We start from the raw sequence: 18584 nt of genomic DNA on the forward strand, positions 1-18584 counted from the left end.
TTTATTTTTATGTCCTCAGAATCTTCTGTGTTGTCCTGTTCATGCACAAACCCCCACTAGCATGTGGCCACAATGTACACTTGCACTCTGGGCAGCATGGCCATATCCCATTGCCAACTGCTTTGCTGAATGTGAGAGTCACTGGGGAGAGCAGCTGACAATGTGTGGTTTCACATTCTCCTCCTTCCTTGCTCCTGCATGGCTCTAAGCAGCTCTGGGAAGGGTTAAGCAGAGTTAAGCAGCAAGGGAAGGAGTAACAGAGGATGCCAGCTGGAAGTAGAGAGGGGCAGTGGCTGTAAACTCCAGGTGCCACCCAGTTTCCAGTGCTGAATCACTCTTCAGCTGGGCTGACAATAAGGAGTGGGAAAAAGCAGCAAGCAGCTACTTCAGAGTTTCCCACCTGCTTGTGTATCTGCTCCCGTTGCCAATAGGGCAGCCATAGGAGTAGCTTAAGTGGAGACCTCAGCACTCCCTCTTTGTTCCCTTGTGGCAGTCCTTAGCAAAGCCACTGGAGACCAGATGCATGAGCAGCAGCAGGTAGGGTGACCAGATAGCAAGTGTGAAAAATCAGGATAGAGGTTGGGGGTAATAGGTGCAACAAAGCACCGAATATCAGGACTGACCCTATAAAATCAGGACATCTGGTCACCCTAGTGGCAGGGCAGTTGCAGCGACTCATTTCAGTCTACCCCTTCCACATCCTCTTTTATTCCATGACAGTAATCAGCTGTAGAGCTGCCACAGAGCCCTAAAAGCAGCTTAGGCTTCTCCATCCAGACACTCCTGATAAACTGGACAGCTAGGAGTACAGTGACCCACCAGAGACTAAAAGAATATCCATCAGATAGTGGAGAGATGGAAACACCATGGTACAAGCTTGGAGAGGGTGGCCCAGATATCAGGGAGACCTGGTTTGTGGAGAAAACAGAGAGAAAAGGGGGCCAGAAAGAGATGGGGTGAGGGATCCAGCAAGTGGGAGAGACAGTGAGTATATGGAAGAAGAGAGGGGGGTGGGAAACATTCAATGGACAGAAGAGCAAAATGACAAATGGATAGGAGGGAAATAGAGCAGCCACCACAGAGAAAATGGAGAGCAAGAATAGCCACACAGAACTTTAGGGGTATTTTGGTTTTATGTTTTCATCCTGACTTTCATTTTCTGGCAGAAAAATGGGGAATTGTAACGAGGAAGGTTGCAGAAAAGGAGAAGCTTTAGTTCACTTGCAGTTGGGGTAGTGAAAATGGGGGAGCAGGGAAAGGGGCAAACAAGACATGGCACTATACCAGAACTTCCTCCCTCTCACACATATGCACAGTTCAAGCCCTTTGTTGAGGAACTTTCTAAAACATTAGGTATTACAGTGAAAGAAAGCTGTCGGCCAGTTTCTGATCTCAGCAACAGCATTGTTAATCCAAAGTCTCTTGAGTCTTGACACAGTTCAGTGGAAGTATTTACACCAGTGCCACTATGATCTGAATCTGGCCCCCAGCCCTATGGTATATTACTATCTCACTCTAAATGATCATCGCATTAAGACATGAATTGCATTAAAATCTCTCACCAAGCCCAGGGTAGCTGCTCCGATCCCAAGTAGTGGGCTGACAGCAATAATAACCATGGTCAGTTTCCAGCCACTAGCAAATCCTAACAGGAATCCACAGATAAAGGTGGTGAAGCGCTGGATAAAGAGTGCTGCTTGATCAGCAATAGCATCATTGATTTTGTTCACATCACTGTAGAGAACAAGAAAAGCAAAGATAGATGAATCTCATTTCCCCTGCATTATAATTCAGAGCTGAATTGGGGCCCTGTAATTTTCCTTGCCCCTATTCTTTCCCACTATCACCACTTTCAGAAACTCTGGGCTGTAGTGAGGAGTTGGTGCAATTCCCCAATGGCAAGAGGTCTGTGTGTGTGCAATCTAAAGAAGGACTTGAGATAACCACTTCCCCCAGGGGCTGGGCATCCTGCCCTTTGTCCCTTAAAATAGACTGCATTGACTCCTTCAGTGTACCAGCCCTTCTCTGTGGGATGATTCGGAGGGAGGACAAGGCCAAGACCCCAACTCTTCCCTCTCTCTCCTAGCCCCTCCCCACCGCTTTTCCAGCTTCATGTTCCCTTGGAGGGGGGACAGAATGGAGCAGGGAGTGTATGAACTGCTATTGTGGGAGGCCCTTGGAAGGCTTCCGGTGCAATCCCTTACCCTTCCCGTGTGACAGATAATGATTATGATGATCTAGCCCTAGAGCAACTGCACAGTTTTCAGTAACAATGAACACACAGGTGCATTTCTCCTGTGTAATGCACTTTCTCAGTGCAGAAGACATTTCTGTCGGGTCTTAATATGACTCAGTGGTCATACTTCCGCAGCTCTTGGTTGTCACCTCATGCATGAGAACTGCAAAGCAGTCAACTCATGTCACCCTCAGGAGCAGAGGGCATGAGGTTTGGAATAGCCATAAGATGCAGAACTACTAGCACATTGGTGCATTCAGTAAGATGTTACGTTATCTACTGCAAAAAGAAACAGATTTGATTTATGAAACATGTTTACAAGTTTGGAAGGTTTCTCTGGAACGTTTTGATGCTGAGTATTCTCTGGGTGCGTGACACAAAGCGGTGCCAAAGATGAGAACTGGCTTACATCAGCGTAGTTGGAAATGCAAAGCTATTTACATCATCTTTTTCCCCTGAAATTCTTCTCGCTCACACACAATTGACCTTGGTCCAGAACTTTACTGGAAGTGACAGGCACCACTATGCAATGGCAAGAGGCAGAAGGGAAAAAAAAGTTCTGCAGTCACAGGAACGTGACAATGACAATGGTTGGAATGTAACTTCCCTGCTCTCTCTGTATGCAGGATTTTTTTATGAATGGGATCCTCAATGTATTGTTTTAGCTCTTTATAAGATTCAGTTCTCCTGTTCTCCAAATGTGGACTGTGGAACTTACAGTAGAATTTAGCTGATAACCTCTCTGACAGTCTATGTATTTATATGGACCCCTGTCACAAGAGTATCTATGTTTTACCTAAGTTAGGATCCATAACTGGGGTTTTAAGGTCTCATACAAAGACCATTGAAGTCAATGGGAGTCTTTCCAAAGGCTTGAAGGGGTTTGGATCAGGTTTTTAGAGCCTGATCCAACTTCCAATGAAGTCAATAGGAGATAGCTTAGCCTTTAGTGGACCGAGTCTTCTAAAGTCTTTTATGTACTGCTCATTGTTCACAGCACCTTAGAAACTAAAAAGACATGATTAGATTACTTACTCAGAGATTCGTGTATTCAGTTCTCCGACTGATGTACAGTCAAACCAGCCTATATCCATTCTCATTATTTTCCTGAAATACGCTTTCCTGATTTTCTGAATCTGACGAGCTGCAGACATTATCCAAAAGCAGATCTGGGAAGACAGTAATGTGGATACTGACTTACTGTTAAGAAAACCATTTCCACTCCCACAACTGCAAAAAAGTAACATGGCTAATGATGAAATAACCATTATATTCTAACTACATACATGTGACATCTACTTGATGTACAGCTGCTCGGGAATTTTCATCAGAACCTGGGATTTGGGAGACCCTGCTTCCAGATTCAGAGCAAAGACTTGAACATAGGCCTCCCAACTCTGAGGTGAGTGCCCTAATCACTGGGCTATTGGCTATTCTAGAGTGGCTGTCTCTGTGTCTGTCTGTCTGTCTCTCTCTCTCTCTCTCTCTCACTCACACACACACACACACAACTTTTGTATTTTATTTCAGGTCTCAGTTTTGTCCCAATGCAGAATAGGAAAATTTCTGACACCTCCAAAATGTTCATGGGCTGTCCAAGCAGTTGCCTCAATTATAAGAGTTGGAGAGGTAATGCAAGACAACTGACTTTGATGAGGTTGCATGGTTGTCACTGGGGACAAAATTTGGCCATCTATATTTGTATGTAATGTACAGATCACATCACTCACTGCCGAAACAAAGCCAGTGCTAGAGCAGCAACCATTCTGCACCAGCAAAACTCCATGTGCTTTTAGGAGGAAGAGTGAAAAATGGCTTCTCCTGTCGAAAATAACTACTAGAGTATTTTACAGGAATGGTCCAAACCCCAGAGCACATCACACAGGAATAAGCTGTAGTGGGCTGAGCCATTACTTCAGAAAATTCTGGGCCTGATTCTCCTCTTAAACAAATTTTACACTAGTGTATCTCCATAGGCCTCATTGCAGCTACTCCTGGTTTATTCCTATGCAAGTCAGAGGAGAATCAGGTCCTTTATACGGTAGATAGAATGAAATATATAATATCATATTGTATAGTCTAAAGACTAAAGAAATAACTTGTCCTCACTGACATTTGGTATGATGCTTTTGACACTTTGAACTTGGCTATGTTAGTCAATTTTTTGTTTCCCTAACCATTGTGGAGCAAACTTTGCATGTGGTGAAACAGAAGCTGCATGCACTAATCTCACACTGCGTGACATTCACCCCTACGCAATGGACCAACATGGGCTTATGCCCTACAATTATCTAGACTCGGGCTGGCCCTCTGCACGGAGGCGAGTTTCACCCAATGAAATTAAGATCTGAAACTCTGCAAGGGCGTATGCCTTCTCCATTACATTGTGCAAAAATATACAGTAAATAGGACCCTTTCTTATGAAACATAACAGTTTAGTGTTTTATATATTGGAAATAACACGGGGAACCAAATACTGACTTGGAGGTATCCTAACACAAGCACCAAACACCCGATTCCTGCATAGTAACTTGCAAATCTGATCATTTCACTTTCAATGTCCAGGAACCTATAAAATAAAATTAGAAGATTAAACAACATTGTTACAAATTTCTGACAGCAAATCTGCTTAACAGTCCACTTAACAGTGATGTTTCAAGGGCATTCCCTGCATTTATTATTCAGGATAATTTAAAATAATGGCACTTTGGTAATTGATTTCTAAAGCTGGCACAACATCACATCTTGGGGATAAGAAGTGGCAAACCTGCTTCTTCTGATATCAGAAATAATGGGGTGTCCCCTAAACTGCTGTTCATTAACAGTCTATTGTTTTCAAGGGGCAGATTGTTTCTGAGCTTAATGCAGATGTGGAGGGGACTGGGAAGTGCAAGGAGTGCTGTGGAGTAGTTTGCAGTGGATGGTTGTGAAACACCACCAGACCTCATGCAATGAAAAGATGCAGGAAAGGATTGTTTTGGGGGAGAGGTGTCCAACATAGTTTCAGTAGATAGTAATCTTATATAGGACTTGTCTATATGGACAGTGAGTGCCCGGCAGGCTAGTGTGGGGTAAATTCATACCCCAGCTTGCCAAGAACAAAAGTAACTAAAGGCTTATCTACATGAACATTTAGTTCACCACACCAAGTGGGGGTGTGAATTTACCCAACACTAGTCTGCTGTGAACTAACTGTCTATGTGGACCCTGCTGATGTGCACTAAAAGTTCCATAGCTACTCCTGGGGGAATTCAGTGCCACTGCATGTATGCAGAAACATGTCCCCCCTTCCCACCAGATTCTCTTTGTTTTCCCGAACCAGCGCTCACTCACTCCTCTCCGGCAGCACGAGTGTGTCTGTTCAGGCACCCGCACACCCAGTCACTGTGGGGGGTTGGGGGTTGGAAGGGGAGGTGTGGGGATGCCCTGGCTGCCCAGAGATGTTAGTTCCAGTTGGGCGGGGGGGGAGAAGGAGGACAACGGAGATGAAAAAAATTAAAATTTAAAATTCTGCATATTATATTTGTCAGCATAACACAATAACATAATAAGAATATAATCACACCCTTTTCAATTATTTTGGTAATTTATTTCAAAATACTTGTCAGCAAATAATTGAAAGGAGTGTGATTATATTGTGTTATTTTGACAAATAAAATATGTTGAATTTTAAAATATTGTGCACAGAATTTTTAATTTTTTGGCCCAGAATTCCCTCAGGAGTACATAGCATATGTTAATCTATCCCACTTTCAAACAGGACTAGATAAAAGCACAGTAAGGAACAGTCCACATGGCCAGTTAGTTCACAACAGGCTAGTGTGGGTTAGAGTAACACCCCAGCTTGCAGTGAACTAAATGTTCATGCAGACAAGCCCTGCGTTACTTTTTACCAATATAGATGCTAATGTGGTAGCAAAAATCAAACAATGTTCTATAGACAAGTGTGAGGGGTGGTTGTTGTACCCAGTCTGAAATAATCATTTCCTTCAGATCATTTGGAAATACTAAATTATCCCTAATCTCCATGATGAACACCAATTTGCTGCTATTACTTTTACATTATTTCAAAATAGTTCAGTGGAGCTTCCTGGCTATTTCTCTAGATTTCTATATGTAGTGGTGAGAGTAGGAGCCAGTCTAGTTTCTTAAAAGCTCATCAAACTCAGAATTAGAAGAGCCACAGATTTTAAGGCCAGAAGGGACCATTATGATCATGTAGCCTGAGCTCCTGCAGAAACTGAGCATTGGAAACATAAAACATCAGAGGCAGTCAGATGAATCATTTTCAATTCAACAAAAGTTGCCAGGAGCCTAGATGACTCAGGGAATTGATACCTGGCTACAGAGCCTTTTCTCTTGAAGTGACTAGTTTAAATCTGGTTCAGGTAGATGGAAAATGACCAAAAGTCTTTCCCTTCTAATGGATGTTTAGTTACCTCGGTGAAATACATTAGGGTCTCAAATTTGTTCCTGGATGCAGGGGTCCCTCCCTATCATAGAAACAGCCACCAGTAAACAGCATCCTTGCTGACAGTTCTAGTTGAGAGACCAAGGGCTGAATAGGCATGAGATACCTGCAAGGACCACATCTAGGTATGGGAGGGTGAGACTTGAGGCATAGTAGTAGAACAGAAAGAACATTGGCAAGTTTCTATAGATAGAATATTTAGCCTCTTAGATTGAACTGGGCCCTTTTCTCTAGCAAAAAATTCACTTACAGTGTTTAAGAAGAAAAAAAAGAAAAACTCCATGGACCACTTACCCACAACTTATTGATGTATTTGTTTCATTTAGGTGAAGGGAACTGTTGATCCACACTATGGTGCTATTCACACATGCCTTGTCTGGGTTGCTAAGCTCTTGCTTCTCAATGTCATATTGAATAAATGTGTCTGTCATCAGACCAAAGACAAGCAACATGCATGGCTGGGCTGCACCATGAAGAATGGCACAGAAACTACCAAAAGCCATCATTAAAATCTCAGATGATGAAGAGAATCGAAACTAAGAGAGGGAAAAAAAAATACTGTCTGAGTGATTTTGGTGTTAGCTAGGCATTAATTATTCATTAATCATATGTCCCTGATTGACATTTCAGGGGAGTAATTTCAGCAATGTTTACTAGTGAATATTTGATTCAGAATTGTTTTTACTACAGCTGTAGAACCAATCCTATTCTCATTGCATGGGTGTATAATCCCCCTTGATTACAGTGGGAGTTATCCATGAATACAGGAGCAGAGTTCGGCCCTCTGAGTGAATGTATAATCAGACTTGCAGAGAGTAACAAATACTGAAACCCAAATAATAAAGCATCACTACAAGGTATCAGTATTCCACACTTTGATTCAAAGATTTACTGTGAATATGTCCTTGAAATTCACGTTTACTTGTATAGTCAACTTTGCGTGTTTTTTTTTTAAATTAGGACATTCTACACAACCTATGAATAAAGTAAATTATTGTGACTTACTCCTGATGGTTCTGTGGTTATATGGTAGAAATTTGACTAAATACACTCAGGTTGGGATGTTGCATAAATACACACTACCAATTAATTTATGTAGAGTGTTATGATCAGCTCCTGTGCGTAGTGGCAGCCAGGGGACTCCACTCTGCACGCTGCCCCAGCCCCAAGCGCTGCCCCCGGAGCTCCCATTGACCGGGAACCATGACCAATGGGAGCTACAGGGGCAGTGCCTGTGGATGGGGCAGTGTGTTGAGCCGCCTGGCCGCACCTCCACATAGGAGCCAGAGAAGGGACATGCCACTGCTTCCGGGAGCCACTTGAGGTAACCACCGCACAAAGCCTGCACCCCTGACCATCCCCCCATGCTCCAATCCCCTGCCCCAGCCCTGATCCCCCTCCCATCCTCCAAACCCCTTGGTCCCAGCCTGGAGCACCCTCCTGCACCCCAAACCCCTCATCCCCAGCCCCACCCCAGAGCCCGCATCCCCAACCTGAGTCTGCACCCGTTCCCACACCCCAAACCCCTGCCCCAGCCCTGATCCCCCTCCCACCCTCTGAACCCCTCGGTCCCAGCCTGCAGCACTCTCCTACGCCCCAAAGTCCTCATCCCCCAGAGCCTTCACCCCCAGCTGGAGCCCTCACTACCCCATCGCATCCCCCCCGCTCCAGCCCGCACCCTGAACTCCTCATTTCTGGCCCCACCCAAGAGCCCGCACCCCCATCCAGAGCCCTCACCCCCTCCCACACCCCAACCGCAATTTTGAGAGTATTCATGGCCCACCATACAATTTCTATTCCCAGATGTGGCCCTTGACCCAAACAGTTTGCCCACCCCTCATCAACAGTGAAGTGCTACAGTGTTAAAAGGGAGAAAGAAAAAAAAAAGAAAGAAGTCTGAGAAATATAATGAAATTAATGATCTTGCCATAAAACCTTGGAAAATGCCCAGTTTTATGTGGCATCGGCTCTCTAGCCACATATGGTATGTACATGCTGTGTATTTTACACCTAACCATCAAAACAGTTTAACATATGTATGATGTGGGTATAGAACTCTGAATATTTTGTAAAATAAGAATATTTTGTAAAATAAAAAAAAGGATCAGAAAAAATTTTCTGACCTGCTCTAATGACAATGTACCCAGCAGATAATCATGACCCATAGGAAATATACATGTGGCATGATGACAAAGGGTGAAATTCTGGCTCTACTGATGCCAGTGACAAAACTCCAATCGACTTCAGTAAGGTCAAGATTTCACCCTAAAGGTTTGACTGAGTCACAACTACATACTGCAACTAAAGACACATTTCAGTGACCCCACAGTATGTGTAAAATATTTAAATCCAACACTTTCGTTACCAGTTGAAAGAAGCCAGGCCGAATGTCATTTTCTTTCTTGTTTGATGACCTTCCAGAAAACAAAATGTAGAATTATAAAACTGCAATCTTCAGCTATATCATATTTTCTCCTGCCTAATGATTGCATATAAAGCTGAATTTAACTCCCTTGTCCCCTTTTTCTTATTCTCTGGAGAAGGTTCCTCACTTGTATAGAAATACCTGGAATAAGCACTTTTAACCTGAGTCTTTTCTTTCACTTGATTCTATCAATGGCACCATTTTTTTTTTTTTTTTGTTAGGACACTTTAGCCACACAATTTTTCTTCTAAAATCCTATATGATGTGGTTCTCTCAGACTTGTTCTAGGACAGTGATTCGGTGTAGGTTTTTCTGAAAGCTGTATACATCTCACTATTGTAGAATGACTCCAGTTCTAAACCTACTTTAAACAGCTTTTTGGGCCTGAGTGCTCCTTTCTAGCTCTGCGGAGAGGACTGAGGAGTGCTCCTTTCTAGCTCTACGGAGAGGACTGTTGGCCTGGGGTGGATGATATGCAAAAAGGGGAGCAGTGACTCCATCACAAACTCCCCCATGCCTTTGATCCTGCAGAATCCCCTCCACCCAGGAGTACCAGGAGGATGGTGCACTGTGGTGAGAAGGGATGGACCAGAGAAGCAGACGCCAATATGCAGCACTCAGATTAGGAACAAAATTCTGTGGTTAAAGAGACATGAAGGCTTATGCTGCTGGGGCCACCACTAGTCCCACTTCATAGCACTGTTTATAACATGGATTGGGAATTCCTTGAGGTCACAGGGAGGAACAACTGATTTGCAAGAAGGCCAGAGATACACAGGATATAGGCCTGTGTTTCCTGTGAATCTCCAGTGTAAATGTCCTCTCCTGCTCCCACATCCACCAGGCTGCTAGCACTGCTGACTGGATGGGACCACACCACACCTGCATGCCTGGAGTGGGTTGGAGTCTCTCTTCCTATCCCATTCCACAGGGTTTCTGCTGGAGAGTATTATTTGACCCTCCAGCAATGCCCACATTAGACTATTACACACAGCAGTAATTTATAAAGCCTAAAGGTCCTATCAAGTCAACAGGAATGGGATCTATGTTATACCAAACATTTTTATGTGGTGAGAGCTGTATGAGTAGTGGATTTGGTTTTGAGTTTACATGACATTTAAAATTTTTTAAATATGTAACAAATAAAAACTAAATCAAAAAATAAAACAACGCTAGTGATTCCTTGCTCCTGAAACAGCCCTTTGTGGCCATGAAGAAGAGGGGCAATTTACAGAAGTTCTCAGGATCTGGTGTAGAGCAACTCCAGAATCAAGGAACATAGAGGTGTTATGTTCCCCACAAGCACTTGTCAGTTACAGAGAATGATTGGGGTCTCTATGACCTTTCAACCTGTGAATAGCTGGGAATTTGCATTTCAATCTCAATTCCTCTCCTGCTGAATGATTTCGACTGAATCTTTTTCACTTCTAGTCTCATATTTATAAAAGTTATGAAGTTTATGTTGAAACTTCCCCCACAATGTTATTCTCCAAACACGCTGGGTGGTTGGGCTGGGTGTGGGTGTGGTGTGAACAGACACAAAATGCATATTAAAGAGGTTTGCTGAAGGAGACCCTGATATTTTGCAGCCATTACTCTACATCTTCAACACTTCTCTTCACCTCTTCTATAAAGATTGCTTTAGCCTGCCTCAGCTGAATCGAATAGTGCAGTTTCAGAAAGCAAAGTGCATGTCTGCATCTCAAATACCATAAATACCATACATGCATTAATGTCACGTGTTAATAACATTTATTTCACTTGATAGTTCTAGAAACAAATAACGATTGTCTGATCAATGAGCAACTATGGGACTTACTCTGGTTTCTTATGGTTGTTATCTGTTGGGGGAAATAAATACAAACCATAGTTAATAGTTATTGATAAAGTGCATAGTCTCCAACAGACACGTTCTCGAAATAAACTTAGGGCCCAAGGTACCCAGTCCTCCTCAGATTCAAGGAGACTCCTCTCACTCATACACCACCTCAGGCACCAGGCATTAATGTTGGTGAAATATTTCATTGTGCATGTAGGTGCTGGAGCTACGGGTGCGGCAGCACCCCCCAGTTTGAAGTGGTTTCCATCATATACAGGGTTTACAGTTTGGTTCAATGGCTCTCAGCACCCTCACTATACAAATTGTTCCAGCACCCTTGATTGTGCATAATGAATTAATTGCTAATGTTGTCACTCTCCCCTTGAATAATTAACCGCGAATATATGACTGAATATTATTCACTCAATACATTATTTGAGGCATATTCCCATCAAGTGGCAAATAATGTGATGGTAAATAATGTTCGCTATTATCCAGCTGGCTCTGTCAGTCACAGTCCTGATGAGTGGCACAGTCATGTGCAGTGTGCCGGCAGCTTGAAAGAGGCTGTAGAGGGGAGGGGCTGTAGCTTTGCCACCAGCACTGACAGTACATAGAAAGGAGTACCTGCACCATCCCCTGAGGGGAAGGTTGAGCTGTCACACAGATGTCCTCTCCTGGGAAGCCCCTGGAAGAACTGTGACTTAGAGAGGCAGAATTCCACCTGGGGACTCTGGCTGCAGTACAGCACCTCAGCCTCCATAGCAACTCAGGCCACGGCCTAACAGCCACGATCTGACCCTTTGCATCAAGAGACGCTGTCAAGGATGAGGGCCCTAAAATGTAGCTTGTCTCGACAGTGGTCCTACTGGGGAGGCCTTACCATAAGGATCAGTACTCAAAATATTTATCACAAGTCACTTTGTGTGGCACACCATGAAGCACTAGCTCTGGACAGCAACACCACTGGGAGCACAGAGTTGGCTTGAATAGTCATTGTGCAAGTTCCTGAAGAGTCAATGCATATCTCTAGAGTTTTCCAATGCACTGGCAACCCACGGCCCATTTTTATGTCCTAATATGGACTGGAATCATGTTTTACTTTTCAACCAATTCTTGCTGCAGCTTGAATAGAAAATCCCCATCCTCTTACTTTCTCTACCATTCAGCAACACAGCACTTAGCATGGACACTTCCATGCCCCTTGCTCTGCGCGGTCACTGCAAAGCTGTGTGCCACAGTGCAAAGGGTGCAAAGAATTCCATGCACCCGGGGACTCAGCGGCCTGCCCACCGCACACTTCCCAATGAAAGCACAGTATTTCCACTGCATCTTTGGCCTTGCATGTGGGAATGGCAGATGTAATGAGTGTGGGCTTTGTGCTTAAATCCAGAGGTCATGGATGGACATGTATTTCCTTATAATGTGCCTTTGCTTTTGCCTGTTGCATATGTAGTTACTATTTTATCAAGTTAACTTGCTTCCATTTGCAATTGCAATTAAATATAAATATCTACTGTCCCTTTAATTTTCCACCTGCTTATACCGAAACATATAAGTCAAGGTCAAGATGTTCAGCAGCTTCTCTTCATTTTTCTCCTCCTCATCTTCACCTAACACCCCAAGCCTCCTGCCACCACCTCCTGTTTAATCTGAACTGAGATGCTTGGTGTTTGACAAGCACTTTAAAAAAAAAAGAAGAAGCTCGAAGAGGAGAAATGAAGCAAGAGTGGAAGGAGGAGAGAAAGGAAGTTTTGGAGAGGGGTGAGGAAAGCAAGAGCTGTTTACACATTTAAAAGAAATTCTAAATATAATAAATCAACCCTAGAAACCTGCAGGACACAGGTGTTTCAGCTTTTATTGTGAGTTCTAAAATGTAAAGACGAATGCCAGAGTCATCCCTGCTGAAAGACCATTGAAGTCAATGGAGTTATTCAGATACCATGGTGATGATCATGGTATGAAAATCTAGATAAATTAGTTACATTTGGTAGACAGATGATGGGGACATAGAGACAGATACTGTGGACGGCTAGGCTGATAAGAAGAGATCATCCACTTACATGGATTGTTGCTTTAGGCTTGTAAACAAAAGTTGTTTTGAATAAAATATGCCCATAATTATGCGAACTGCAATATCTAGTCTGGCATGTGTTTTCAGCAGGCTATTGAAATTAAAGTAGAAGCTGATTAAAGAGTAAATGTCTTACATGATCCATCTGAGTCATAAATGTAGTTATCCTCTTCAAATCTCCTAATACTGCGCAGAACAACAGGATTGGACATGATGATTTGCTCCTTTAATCAGAAACCCTGAAAAGGCAAAAAGTATCACCATAGTAATGTCTTTTAAAATGATAAGACAACATTGTACGGGCCATACTCTGATTTCAATTACATCCGTGTTATTCCAGTGTAACTCTGCTAAGCACATTGAATTTACACCAGTGTAACTGAGAACAGAATACAGTCCTACAAATCTAGTGACACTACAGATAGTGAAGAGAGCTGAAACAAAAGCACATTTAACTATCAGTGACTAAAGTGTTAGTCTTTCAAAAGGAGTGAAATATTACAATACATGCTGAGTGTGGCTAGGCGCTCAGCAAGGGTTTCCCCAACTTGATTATAGCTAGCATGGTTGTAGCACAGTTTGCCTAAACAATACAAGCAGGGATTTATCTTTAACAGTCATGCTAGCAGAAACAATGCTTCAGGCTAAGTTACACCCCACGGGTAGTTTATTGCATGAGGTTTTAACATGGTTAAATCCTGAACGGGTTTTGAAGGGTCCTCAGTCTGCCTCATCATCTCATTGGGATTAGTGAACCAGTGGCTGGATAAAGCAGGAAAGGAAGCATCCAGGACATCTTACATGGCCTGGAAACCACTGGACAAACACATGGAGTCCTCCCACCCCATCCCTGAAGTCTTCCACTGCTGCTGCATTCTCTTAGGCCTCACCCCTTCAAGAATGGCAGCACACCTCTCCCAAGCTCTGCAGCACCATTGGCTGGTCCTGCACTTGTCTGTTCTCTCTTTTTTTTTTAATCCTCCCACACCCTCTTCTGCATAGGGCATCTACCTGTTTCTGCCATTTATTTTGGTCTTATGCTGGTCTGTTCAGGCTTCTGAGTGTCATGTTGATGGATTTGGCTTCCTTCTCTACTGTGTATATAGGTTGCCCTCTTGCCACTTGCTTATGTCTTCACATGCCTTAGTATTAAACAGTTTTTGCTTCATACTTCCCTTTTCTCCTGTGGCTGTTTACCTGCCTATTACACTGTATGAAATCCATGGAGTGGCAGTTACGTAAAAGCAGGAGGAGCTGTGATGCAATTTCTCTCTTAAATTACAGCAGGATGCAAGAAATATAAGGACACCCCTCCCTGTCAAATCAAGAGTGAGGGATAAATAGGAGATTGGTCAATAGATAATGATGTTGAAGTCACTTCCTGTATAAATCCTGCCACTTCCTGTCTATTCCCTTCCTTTCATCCCCACCTTTCAGAACCATTCACTTCCACCCTGACTCTTCACCTTCCTGCCACTGGGCTTTCGTTTTGGTCTCTCCTCCTCTGAACCTTGCCCATATCCCCTTTTTGGTACTTGTATCCACCTTTCTTAAATAGAAGAATAGCCAGTGGGATTTTGATGTGTGGACTGGGACTGTTAATCCACTAGCCAATAAATAGTGATACTCCTAGAAACAAAGTATTGCATTCAACAATCACAAGAAAAACTAAAATGGGGGCGGGGGAGGAGAGAGAATTTGGTGCATAATTGTTTAAAATATGTTTAAGGGATAAAATTAATATTTGTGGGGAAAAGAGATCTGCTAGAATCAAAAATTAACTAAAACACCACAAAAGGCTTATATGTTTTTTTCCTCTAGAATGATTAAAGAGAAGATTTCAAACACTCTAGGGCCCAGATTCTCTCCTGGGGTAAATATGTAAAGTTGCAGTGAAATTAAAGGCAGCTGTGTCACTGATCACAGGCTACAGCTATGCGTTGTAACAAAAGTATCTGTTTTAAATTAGTCTGTAACAAACACATATGAAAGCTGTTGATTAGCTTCTGGGGTTGGAGCCAGGCTACGCAGCGAGTACAGACCCTCCTCCATTTATACAAAGTCCCGATAAACTTGACAGGGGTCCTACAGACATGGGGAAAAGTCAATACAAAGCAACAACCTAAGGTTTGCCCAATTTTCCAACTCTCCCATGCATGTCAGATACACACATGCAAACACACACAAAAGTAGAAGAAATGTATAAGGCTGTAAAGTTTTGTTAATTAGTATAATTTTATCAACGTTATTAATTCACTGGGTTAAAATAGCCAAAACATCGGTTGCTGTATTAACAACTTCTGTAAGAGACAACATGCAAACTCATTTGACATATTCTATGAAAAGAAGGTGATCACTTCTGACAATTTTACTAGGAATTATGCCCCCAGAGAGCATGCCATTGTTTGCATATAAAACATCTATTTCTCTGGCTCTAAGCAGGGGTGGCTCCAGGCACCAACGCAGCAAGCGCATGGCTGGGGTGGCAAGCCGTGGGGCGGTCTGCCGGTCGCTGTGAGGGCGGCAGACAGGCAGCCTTCGGCGGCATGCCTGCGGGAGGTCTGAATCCGCGTGACCAGTGGACCGCCCGCAGGCGTGCTGCCGAAGGCAGCCTGACTGCCGTGCTTGGGGTGGCAAAAAACATAGAGGTGCCCCTGGCTGTAAGTATAGATAGTATCATTAATGCCCTGACCTTTGGGTCTTAGAAACTGTTTGTATTATCATAGGTTTCAGGGTAGCAGCCGTGTTAGTCTGTATCCTCAAAAAGAACCGGAGTACTTGTGGCACCTTAGGCCTAGTCTTCACTTACTGGCTGGTCCGGAGGCACGCCATCGATGTTCTGGGATCGATTTATCGCGTCTGGTTAAGACGCGATAAATCGATCCCGGAAGTGCTCACAATCGACGCCGGTACTCCAGCTCGCCGAGAGGAGTACGCGGCGTCGACGGGGGGAGACTTCCGGCCGCGTCTGGACCGCGGTAAGTCCGGAGTAAGGTACTTCGAATTCAGCTACGTTATTAACGTAGCTGAATTTGCGTACCTTAGTCCGAAGTCCGGACTAAGTGTAGACCAGCCCTTAGAGACAAACAAATTTATTAGAGCATAAGCTTTCGTGGGCTACAACCCACTTCTTCGGATGCATATAGAGTGAAACATATATTGAGGAGATATATATACACACATACAGAGAGCATGAACAGGTGGGAGTTGTCTTACAAACGCTGAGAGGCCAATTAAGTAAGAGGGGGAAAAAAATTTTTTGAAGTGATAATCAAGATAGCTCAGTACAGACAGTTTGATAAGAAGCAAGTGTGAGAATACTTACAAGGAGAGATAGATTCAATGTTTGTAATGGCTCAGCCATTCCCAGTCCTTATTTAATCCTGAGTTGATTGTGTCTAGTTTGCATATCAATTCCAGATCAGCAGTCTCTTGTTGGAGTCTGTTTTTGAAGTTTTTCTGTTTTAAGATAGTCACCCGCAGGTCTGTCATAGAATGACCAGACAGGTTAAAGTGTTCTCCCACTGTTTTTTGAGTATTTTGATTCCTGATGTCAGATTTGTGTCCATTAATTCTTTTGCGGAGAAACTGTCCGGTTTGGCCAATGTACATGGCAGAGGGGCATTGCTGGCTTTATTAAGTTAAACACATTAAAATGGACGAGTTCCTGGGCCTCAGCTCTGATTGCTTTGTATTGTCACTGTGTTTACAGAACAGTAATGTAATGTACAAAGAAGTTTGTTAACTATTCAGTATTTCCAAAGGCATACTCAATAATGTTTCTTTAACCTTTACACTCGCACAAGTATAATTATAAATGGAATTGCAAAACCGGATTGTGAAAATATATGTTCTGCTATGTAATGATGACTTCATTCCCAAGTTGATTTTCTGCACTGTGTTAGCAAAGTCTGCTGAAATGCTCATACCCGCTATTCTTAAATATTTGAAAACTCACCTGGAAACAGCGTTGTGCCAACAAATATGAGACTTTTTAAAATATAAAGCTAAGGGGCTAGAGTCACTGGTACATTCCGGCTTCTTTCAACAGCTCTGAGAGTGCAAAGCAGCCATGAGCCGATTTAACTGGATCGGTGGAAAGCAGCCAAAGCAAAGGAGTGAAACTGGCTCTATGCTGAAACTCTATATGGTGAAGCATTTCCACCTCAGAAACATGTCACAGTCTGCAGTGAGGGGGTCCAGTCTGAGTTAGGCAAAAACTCCCTCTCTGTCTCTCTCTCTCTGCAACCATATTATTTAACTCTGTACAATCATTTGAGATGGACCCTGAGTCTGTGAACACTTGCTACTGAGCTTGCTGCTTACTGTCGCGTAACAAGTTCCTTTGAAGTGCTTGCGCAAATGTTGCATTGTATTGCATTTCCTATGTCAAATGTATGCGGTCAGCTAAAGATCATGGTGTTAGAATACACGAGCCCACAGTCATTATAGTGTTTTGTGTAATACATCAGGTACCTTTCTAAAACAGAGAGGCTGCTTGCTCTGATGCTCACATGCCATTCCAGGTCACTACACTGAGAGCAAAAGGTATTGTTAATACTTTAATTAGGAAGGGTTTTGTTTCTGTAGCTGGCTTGCTGCCAGTCAGACTTAGGGCCTGCTCCCTCATGTCCTCTGACAAACACCTGCTGATATCATGAATTGCCCCCCTTTCTAGATGGCAATCAGAGAGGTGTGGCTTCACCCTGGAGCGGTATAAACAAGAGTTCAGTAGTGTCAGTGACCTCAGAATCTTGAGCCCATGGATCCAGATTAGATTCAGCCAGTTGATACAAATCCAACTACAGATTACCCTACGCAGCTGAAACCTTCCAACCCCCAAATTCTGATGCATAACGCCTACAGAAGGTTGCTTTAAATGATTTTAAAAAAATCAACAGGTAAAGGTGAAATGTCATTTTTCTCTCTTGCTACTGGCTTTGGGCAAAGATTCTCAGTGGAGTTTTTGTTAGGACCAGACTTTGTGAAATGATCTGACTTTTCCTGTAACATTGTGAATGATCATAATAAAGAAGGAACCAATGGTTTTAAATACACATGTTTACCTTTCTGAAGCTCCACAAAATATGTAATCCTCAGCAAGCATCATTCTGCTGATTACCAGAAACAGATTAATACACTAGATTAATAGGCTGGGCGAGCGCTAGAACAGACTGCCCTTTTGGGGCTGGTTGTCTAGCTACAGAACATTGGTAACACTTTGCAGACTACAGAAGCTAATATATGGATTAGGACAGAATTAAATAATAGAAGATATCTGATCATCATTTCTCTCCCCACCATGTGCAGAAACAACTAATGGCATGTATCAGATATGGCATTAAAGTGAAATGACATTTTGCCATAGCCAAACAATCAATAAACATTAAACTTCTGATAAGCCAAAATCTCTAGGGAAATAAAAAGGAAAATGAATCCAGGTTCATTAAAACAAATTATCACATTAAAATAACAAAGGAAAATATGTTCTATACGAAGGAACTTTCCATTGACTTCAGTAGTTTTGGATCAGGCCCTTTGCACTGACAATAGGCATTG

The 18584-nt window shown here is 43.0% G+C and overlaps 1 protein-coding gene across 5 annotated transcripts in view; it reads right to left on the reverse strand.

Moving 5' to 3' along the window:
• ABCB11 (ATP binding cassette subfamily B member 11) overlaps window positions 1–18584 on the reverse strand; it is a 70193-nt gene that overhangs the window by 50787 nt on the left and 822 nt on the right. For 3 of the 5 annotated variants that reach the window (XM_034785908.1, XM_034785909.1, XM_034785903.1), the window contains exons 2-8: window positions 13162–13264; window positions 10952–10973; window positions 9073–9121; window positions 7002–7243; window positions 4718–4805; window positions 3272–3405; window positions 1563–1734 (exon numbers count right to left, since the gene is read on the reverse strand). In XM_034785908.1, coding sequence (XP_034641799.1) covers window positions 1563–1734; window positions 3272–3405; window positions 4718–4805; window positions 7002–7243; window positions 9073–9121; window positions 10952–10973; window positions 13162–13237 — 783 coding nt within the window. In that variant the 5' untranslated portion in view covers window positions 13238–13264. Of the gene's footprint in view, window positions 1–1562; window positions 1735–3271; window positions 3406–4717; window positions 4806–7001; window positions 7244–9072; window positions 9122–10951; window positions 10974–13161; window positions 13265–15717; window positions 15813–16350; window positions 16370–18584 lie in introns of those variants that run through there. The other 2 variants (XM_034785906.1, XM_034785907.1) reach the window with 2 other exon arrangements.

This window comes from Trachemys scripta, chromosome 11, assembly GCF_013100865.1.
Source record: "Trachemys scripta elegans isolate TJP31775 chromosome 11, CAS_Tse_1.0, whole genome shotgun sequence".
Classification (NCBI taxonomy): domain Eukaryota; kingdom Metazoa; phylum Chordata; order Testudines; family Emydidae; genus Trachemys; species Trachemys scripta.